Genomic DNA, 8,981 nt, shown 5'->3' on the forward strand with positions numbered 1-8,981 from the left:
TCATTCAATTATTCGAATAGTTATATGAACGAATATTGAACGGATAAAGTATCTATCACCCATTTAAATATTTATAAAATTTATTTAATAGTTATATATATTAAATGAATTTTTAAAGCATTCGAATAGTATTATATGCGAGTATTCTTATTTGGATTTAGTATGATAAAAATAATTTTTTAAATGGATTAGAATGGATTCATATATGTATATGTATATGTATATTTTAAATGAATATGGATTTAGATATTCTTAAACGGATGGATATTTTACCAGTTGCCAATCGTCTTCTTATTGATTTAAAAAAAAAAACTCTAGGATTAGCTTATAAAGAAAGGGAAAAGAAACAATTGCTTGATTTCTTCAACTCGGATATTTTCTGTGTAAAAGAAAAAGATACAATAAACAAAGTAGCTTCACATTTCAATAAAGCTAAAATTGATAAGCAGTTTAGCACAAGAATGGCGAAAAATGAGCAAGGCAAAAAGAAGAAACGACTAGTCGTACATGAAGGGCATGTGTGTAAATTTCCTCTTTTTAACCTTTCTTTCTGTCCTTTATTATTTATGTCTGCAGAAATTAATCAACCTACCAGAACAAAAGAACTCGGCATTCAAACCTTTGATAAAGGGACCCACTTCACTGGGATCGGCGAGTAAATCACGAAACGCACGCCAACACAGCAGAACCTGAATATGGAATCGGTAATAAAAGTAATTAAAATAAAAACAAAAAGAAACTAGCCGTTGGGCTCACAAATTCAAATGCTATTGGGTCACAACACAAGTTGCCCGTTTTTTTTCATTAAAGAGAAAAGCCAAGCAAATCTCTTCTTCTTCGTCCTAAAAACTACCTGCAAAACCAGTCGAAGCCATTCTCTCTATCTCTGCATCTAAACACTCCTCCCTCCCTCCCTCTCTCTCTCTCTCTCTCTCTCTCTCTATCTCTCTCTCTCTCTCTGTGATTCTGTTTGACAAGCTTGCTGCATAGATCTGCATTCTTTTTATCTTGAGATTTCTGTGAGTATTGCTTTTGTTTATTGACTGTGTTTCCTTAAGATCGAAGCTTAAAATGGTTATAAACTGAAGGAAAGGCTGTGTTTCATGATCTTTCCTTATGTATATTGGATAAGATTATTTTAGAAATGGCAGGTTATACTTACTTACCAAATCACTTATCTCTCTGTTACTAACTTTCCTTTTTCTTTTTCTTTAGCTTTTGTTTTGGTGCTGTTTTCTTATATTAGAGGCTATTTCTTTCTTTTTCTTCTTAGATTTTCTTGCGATTGAAATAGATTATGATTGATTTGATTTCTTTATTTGAGACAAGTGTATGGATTGCTTAATCTGGATCTATTACTGCTTATCAAAATTGTAAATTATTATGAGAATTAGACAAGAAAGGGTCCTTTTTTTAGAAAAAATGTGTGGAAAATCAGTAGATGTTAATTGATCATTAAGTACGTCTCTTGATTTTTAGTTTCCTTTTGTATCTTCATTAAGTTATATGATGCAATTTTGTAGGCAATTCCACTTATTTAGTTTTTATTAATCTGAAAATATATATGAAAAAAGAAGGTATATAATACAACTTTTGTTTTTAATTACTAACAAGTATGGCAATAACTCTGTTGATTATAATCTTGGGATTTTAGTGCTGCTTATTGAGCTTTTAAGTTGAGATACTTAGATTTAGTAGTAGACCCAGTTTCTGTCCTTATACTGTTTTGATTTTGTTTAACAACATAGCAGAGCATATGCAGGATTCAAAACAAGTACTTCTCTATGCTATTTGTTGATCCAGTTACCAATATGCAAATCAACTTCTTGCTCCCGATCTTGTTGTAGCTCTTTGTTTAAAATTTTTGAGCTTTTAGTTCTTGGGTAGCTAAGTTCTTAGCAAGTCATTTTATTGCAGAAAGACGAACATCAATTGTACAGTGTTGTTTGTTGTTATCTAAAGAATTTTAAGAGCGCTTGTTTTTATGTTTTAGCTCTTTGTTTAAAATTTTTGAGTTTTTAGTTCATAGGCACCTAAGTTTTTTAGTAAGTAATTTTATTGCAGAAAGACGAACATTAATTGTAAAGTGTTGTTTGCTGTTATCTAAAGAATTTTAAGAGTGCTTGTGTTTATGTTGGAAGCTTTCAGTATCCATTATTATGCCTTATTTAATTCTGGATTATGTCTTATTTAATTCTGGATTATGTCTTATTTAATTCTGGATTATTGTTTTCTTTTTTGTTATTGACTAATATTTTATGGCCTATTTGTGGATAATACCGGTTTTGGCAGCTACTGATATTTCAGCAACTTCTGCACCAGGAGAGAGACAAAACGTTAATTCCATAGCCTCTCCTGTGAGAGGCATTATCTATACTTTTATTTGGTCTCAATCAGAGGATAAGTGCTAATTGTAATAGAAAGATGACAGTCAGAACACCTGGAACTCCAGCTTCTAAGATCGATAGGACGCCAGCAACAACTCCAGGTCCCAAATCAAAGGAAGAGAAGATTGTTGTTACTGTACGATTAAGACCTCTAAACAAAAAAGAACAGCTAGCCAAAGACCAAGTAGCATGGGAGTGTGTTGATGATCACACCATTGTATTTAAGCCACCAACTCAGGAACGCACAGCTCAATCGACCCCTTTCACATTTGGTAACTAATCAGCATTTATTTTCCCTTTATTTTCCTTTTTTGTCGTTTGGATGCAGCACTATAGTCTTCTATGTTTTTCTGCCACATAATAACACTCTTGAGATTTTTTTTTTTTTCAGATAAAGTTTTTGGTCCCACCTCTCTAACTGAAAGTGTATATGAGGATGGTGTAAAGAATGTTGCTTTGTCTGCTTTAATGGGCATAAATGGTACGCATGCATATTATGTTGAAATTATCTGTTTGTGTTATTTCAGAAATCTAGCTTTCTGATTTAATCTTATATTATATTACAGCAACTATATTTGCATATGGGCAAACTAGCAGTGGGAAGACATATACTATGAGAGGAATAACTGAGAAAGCTGTTAATGACATCTATAACCATATAATGAATGTAAGCTTTATTGAGTTTAATTTACTTAAACATCTAGTATTTCATTTGCAGATGCTCAAATTTAGTTTTGATATTTCATATATTTAAGTTACGATTGAAAAATAGAAGGTTATTGTTTTTGAACTGATCTTTGAGTACTGGCCTGGCTGCAGACCCCACAGAGAGACTTTACGATTAAGATTTCTGGATTAGAGATTTATAATGAAAATGTCAGGGACCTGCTGAACTCAGAATCAGGTCGAAGTCTCAAGCTTCTAGATGACCCAGAGGTATACGCATTTCTTTCTTTTTTTTGTTTTTTTTGAAAGAATTCTTTCTGGAGGTTCTCTCAACTACTGGTTATTTTGTTGTTGTCATATGCAGAAAGGTACTGTGGTTGAGAAGTTGGTAGAAGAAACAGCAACCAATGATCAGCATTTGAGGCATCTGATAAGTATTTGTGAAGGTAACCTAGTGAAGAACTGTATCTTTGTTTTGGTTTAGCTTCCTTTGCCACTGCATGTATTAGATTAATAGTTTATTTACTTATTACTGGTTGTGTTGCAGCCCAAAGGCAAGTTGGTGAAACTGCTCTTAATGATACTAGCTCGCGTTCACACCAAATTATAAGGCTTGTAAGATTTATAGATTATTCTTTTTATTCATACACTTTACCACTATTTTATATCAAAGCTAATATCTGAGTTTCTTTGTTGTGGCTGCAGACGATAGAAAGTACTCTCCGTGAAAATTCAGATTGTGTGAGATCTTTTGTTGCAAGCCTGGTAAAATGGAAAACGTTTGACATATTTTAACAAATCGTACATCCAAATTGGATGAATAATATCACTGACTGTAGGTCTTTTGAAATCACCCTCATTTTCAGAACTTTGTAGACCTTGCTGGAAGTGAAAGAGCTTCACAGACACATGCAGATGGGGCGAGGCTCAGAGAAGGCTGTCATATCAATCTTAGTTTGATGACTCTGACAACTGTGATTAGAAAGCTCAGGTCAGACTGGAATATTAGCATACTTTTGATTATCAAGTTTTATCTCATATTTGCTTTTGTCTCCAAATTTTACACGTAGAATATATACTTCTTCATATCAATTATTACATGTTTTAATCGATTCTAAGATAACACCTAAGCGCTACTTTCAGAACCACCTGACCAAATTCAATAAGTACTTGTCCGATTCCTATTGACTACATCCTGAATTTCTTTTTTCCTTGCAGTGTTGGGAAAAGAAGCGGTCATATACCCTACCGGGACTCCAAGCTCACTCGCATATTGCAGCACTCACTTGGCGGAAATGCACGAACTGCCATCATTTGTACTCTAAGTCCAGCGCTTAGCCATGTCGAACAATCACGAAACACTCTCTTCTTTGCCACAAGAGCAAAGGAAGTCACCAACAATGCCCAAGTCAACATGGTAGCGACCCCTGTTTCATAACTAGTTTGTTTGGCTTTCTGTCCGACTTCAACAATGCAAATTCCAATTATCCATTTCTCGTACAAACTTTATTATCAGGTTGTTTCCGATAAGCAGCTGGTCAAACATCTACAGAAGGAAGTAGCCAGGCTGGAAGCAGAATTGCGGACTCCTGACCCTTCAAAAGAAAAAGACTTAAAAATTCAGCAGGTGAACTGCTATTTTAAGTTTCAGCAGCTTAGTTGAATTTTACAGTCATCTAGCGAACGTGATATATACATCTCATCATTGTATTGGGTGTAGATGGAGAGAGAAATTGAAGAACTGAGACGCCAGAGAGATCTTGCGCAATCTCAAGTGGATGAGTTGCAGAAAAAACTTCAAGAGGACCAACAGGCGTCAAGCACATTAGAATCACCACCACGTCCATCAGTGAAGAAGTGTCTCTCCTACTCTGATGCATTATTATCAAAACTTGAGAACAAGGAGATAAGCCGCTGCGACAGAGCAAGGAAAACTATGTTAAGGCAATCCATGAGGCAATCATCAACTGCACCTTTTACTCTAATGCATGAAATCCGTAAACTTGAACATCTTCAGGAGCAACTTGGAGAAGAAGCCAATCGAGCTCTAGAAGTATTACAAAAGGAGGTTGCTTGTCATAGACTAGGTAATCAAGATGCAGCGGAAACCATTGCCAAGCTGCAAGCAGAAATAAGGGAAATGCAATCTATTCAACCAGCTTCCAAAGAAGTAGAAATTGGAAGTGTTGTCGCCCCTAACAAGAGCGTCAGCGCCAACCTGAAGGATGAGATAACAAGACTTCATTCTCAAGGAAGCACCATTGCAAATCTCGAAGAACAATTGGAAAATGTTCAGAAATCTATAGACAAATTGGTAATGTCTCTTCCAAGCAATGATTCACAGTTAAACTGTGAAGCACCTGCCAAAGCAAAAAATCAACAGAAGAAGAAAAAGGTACTTCCTTTGGCTTCAAGTAACGGCGCCAACAGGCAAAACTTTTTAAGATCTCCTTGCTCGCCACTATCAACTTCCCGGCAAGTTTTGGAAAATGAGATTGAAAATAGAGCACCGGAAAATGAAGACTTCACATCCGGTGAGACCCAGCCAGAGTCTGAGAAAGAGACTCCTACAAAAAGTGAAGAATGTGGAGATGTTTCATCAAAGGAAGGAACCCCTGGCTATCGTCGTTCTAGTTCAGTTAATATGAAGAAAATGCAGAAGATGTTTCAGAATGCAGCAGAGGAGAACGTGAGAAGCATAAGAGCTTATGTGACAGAATTGAAGGAACGTGTTGCCAAACTGCAATACCAAAAGCAGCTACTTGTTTGCCAGGTATAGTATTTGCAGTTCATTTGGTTTTTTCTGCTACTATAGTGGCCTGTTATTTTTTCATTTGAATTTATGTAGTAACTGAATATTAGGAAACTCATTTCATATTCTTCGTCTGTCATCCTATAGGTCCTTGAGCTGGAAGCAAATGAAGCAGCTGGATATAATCTTGAGGATGAGGAGGGCACTATTGAACCAGAGCCACAAGTTTCCTGGCAGATTACTTTTAGAGAGCAAAGGCAGCAGATTATTGAACTGTGGGATCTATGCTCTGTATCCATCATCCACAGGACACAGTTTTATTTGTTATTCAAGGGAGACCCTGCTGATCAAATATACATGGAAGTTGAGCTTAGGCGCTTGAATTGGTTACAGCAGCATTTTGCAGAAATTGGCAATGCAAGCCCTGCTCCTCATGTTGGAGATGAGCCTACAATTTCTCTATCGTCAAGGTTTTTCTCTCTTTTTAGCCTACGAACTTACTCAAACTGACACATAACTTGCAGCTGTTAATATCCAATGAATGCTCAAACTAATTTTCTTCTATGCCTTGGTTTTATAGTATTCGAGCATTGAGACGTGAAAGAGAGTTTCTGGCAAAGAGGTTGACTTCACGTTTTAATGTGGAAGAGAGAGAGGCACTGTACATGAAATGGGATGTTCCATTAGAGGGGAAGCAGAGGAGACTGCAGTTTGTGTACAAATTATGGACAAATCCACATGATCCAAGACATATACATGAAAGTGCTGAGATAGTGGCAAAGCTTGTAGGATTCTGCGAAGGAGGAAATATGTCAAAAGAGATGTTTGAGCTAAATTTTGCACTACCAACAGATAAGAGACCATGGATTATGGGCTGGAATCCAATTTCAAACCTTCTACATTTGTGAGAATTACATTTTTCTTTTGTAAGTATTTCCTATTTCTGTACATGTAAATGAATTTTAGAGTTTTTTGTCCATGCATCATTTATTTATATCCTTACTTTTGGTTAAATTATGGTATGACTGGTTGTGCATGCTATGCGCATGAAGGGAAGAGGATTTGGATATGACAATATTCATATTTTAATAACAAAAGAATTGATTCATCTTGTTTCCAAGTGGTGCATTTATTTCCTCTGTTGATTTGTTAAGTGTAAAATACCAAACAGGTTTAGTTGATTTTTTTTCCTTTTCTTCTTTCTTGCCAAGAATACCAGCAATGTTAATAAATTTCTTCGAATTCTCCTGCAACTTTACAAATTTCTACCAGTATCAAAGGCCTGTGATTCTATAATGAGCCTTGACTATTGGTGTTTTAAGAAAAGTGATTATTCACTTCTGTATTTTAGCCAAGTCGTTAAATTGTTCGCATTCTTCCTTCATTATTTTTACTATCCATCACAATTAGATAAATTGGCTACGAAAGGCTTTGTTGAAGAAAAATTACTACTTCAGGCTCCACTATCCACCAGTAATAGGTTGTTTTTTTCCCCAGTAATCTCTCTATTTTGAAACTTATCATTTTTGCTTCTTCTATTTTTTTATGAGTTCAAATTACATTATTGTATTATAATTTTCTGCAGTAGGGTCTGAATGTCAGCTGAAATAAAATATATGAGTAATTAAAAACCCCATTAGAACCTAATAAAATTTGTCAAAGAAAACAAGTGGATTTTAACCGGAGATAATTTAAATTTCCATTACAATAGTCATAATTGATCCAACTGGTAACACCCATTACATGATGAAAACACACCAAAGAACAAAGTTGGGCGCATGAGAATGTGACCCAACAAATTATTTCCATTAACAACTAGCTAGTGCTCCACTAAAGTAAATAACATATACCACACCAAATTTTGAACATAAATTAACTCTCTAAATCAGTCTCTCCACCCTTTACTGGAATCCTGAAATGCTGATTAACAAGAAACAGGATAGAGAAAATTGAGAGTGACCCAAGTTTTTTAGCACTTGGGGAATGGAGTTCCACAGGTGCTAGCAACTTTCCTAGCATTTGGTGTGTTGATGAATTTCTTGAGATTTGGATTCTTGAGGTATTGGCAAAGGCAAGGCTTCTGTTCCTTGATCTTGCTGCAGCAAGCTGATGATGGTGGAGAACTTGATGTGATTGCACCTACACAGGGGCTGAGTTGTGTTGGGTTGCATGTTACTGCCATTGTTACTTGTGCTTCACCTAAGAGCAGCACAAAGAGAGTGCAAATTGCTACATATGATGCCTTCATTTTGCACTTGAACTAAAAACTAAAAGAACTCGAGACTTATTGCACTCTTTTATGTATAAGAGAGAGAGAGAGAGAGAGAGAGAGAGATGAAATGGTGGGATGTTGTGCTGCTTGAGGCTTGGTTCTCTCCCTATTATAGAAGGGAAAAAGGTGAAAAGGAAGTCAAGAATGATTAAAACAATGAAGAATTCTTTGATTATTGATCTCTTTTTTTATTAGTTTTTTTTTTTTTACTTAAATTGCCTGATAACTGCAAAATTGAAAAGTTAAGGAAACATGTTACGTAGAAAGATTAAACCCACTATGGATACATAGTAGTGAGACAAGCTTGGTGGGTAAGCAAGGAAAGAAAACACAAGGTGAGGGTGCCTCCTTTTGGAAATTTCTCAGGTTAATGTCAACTAATTCTTCAACAAGTTCACACTCAAATGAAAATAAATAAAAAATCCATTTTACTGAATTATTGAACTATACAATTAGAGAGAACATCTTTTTATTCTTGTAATTTAAATCACTTTATAGAACAGTTTATTTCCTGCAGGAACCAAAAAAAAAAAAAAAAAAAGGAACAATGTTAATAGATAATTGTTTTTCTTTTGAATCACTTTGATTAAGAAGGCTTGATTAGAACTTATGGCATAAAGCTCCTCTACGTATACTATGATCCTTAAATTTGTGGAAGCAACCAAAAGAGTTTACTTGCAATAATAATGCAACTCTAGATAAGGGTAGTACAAATTATAGAGTTGAGCCTAATGTATGTTTTCTTTTTGTCAAAGATTTAGATCTAATCCTACTAAAAACAACCTCAGAAAGTGAAATGATAAGAAAAGAAAGAAAGAAAATGATACATTGCACTTCACTGTTTTGGGTGTGAACAGATAGAAAATGGGTAGCTATTATGCATCATTTTCTTTCATATTGTAAT

The 8,981-nt window shown here is 35.1% G+C and overlaps 2 protein-coding genes across 3 annotated transcripts; one reads left to right on the forward strand and one right to left on the reverse strand.

Moving 5' to 3' along the window:
* The first annotated feature begins 820 nt into the window (after positions 1-820).
* LOC8286403 (kinesin-like protein NACK1) lies at positions 821-6,913 on the forward strand. Of its 2 annotated transcripts, none has more exons than XM_015722793.3 (14): positions 821-1,019; positions 2,293-2,659; positions 2,779-2,868; positions 2,954-3,054; positions 3,207-3,323; positions 3,418-3,499; positions 3,601-3,668; positions 3,759-3,818; positions 3,920-4,044; positions 4,272-4,470; positions 4,570-4,680; positions 4,774-5,826; positions 5,953-6,275; positions 6,386-6,913. In XM_015722793.3, exons 2-14 carry the CDS (start codon positions 2,425-2,427, stop codon positions 6,711-6,713), a joined length of 2,892 nt encoding a protein of 963 aa, XP_015578279.2. In that variant the 5' UTR covers positions 821-1,019; positions 2,293-2,424; the 3' UTR covers positions 6,714-6,913. The 2 variants fall into 2 exon arrangements, with proteins under 2 accessions (XP_015578279.2, XP_025014151.2); XM_025158383.2 differs by having other exon boundaries at positions 2,323-2,659.
* Positions 6,914-7,475: 562 nt separating this feature from the next.
* Positions 7,476-8,180, reverse strand: LOC107261706 (non-specific lipid-transfer protein 2). Its single transcript, XM_048378574.1, has one exon. It carries the CDS (start codon positions 8,051-8,053, stop codon positions 7,775-7,777), a length of 279 nt encoding a protein of 92 aa, XP_048234531.1. The 5' UTR covers positions 8,054-8,180; the 3' UTR covers positions 7,476-7,774.
* Between the last annotated feature and the right edge of the window lie 801 nt (positions 8,181-8,981).

Source organism: Ricinus communis, chromosome 1 (assembly GCF_019578655.1).
Source record: "Ricinus communis isolate WT05 ecotype wild-type chromosome 1, ASM1957865v1, whole genome shotgun sequence".
NCBI lineage: Eukaryota > Viridiplantae > Streptophyta > Magnoliopsida > Malpighiales > Euphorbiaceae > Ricinus > Ricinus communis.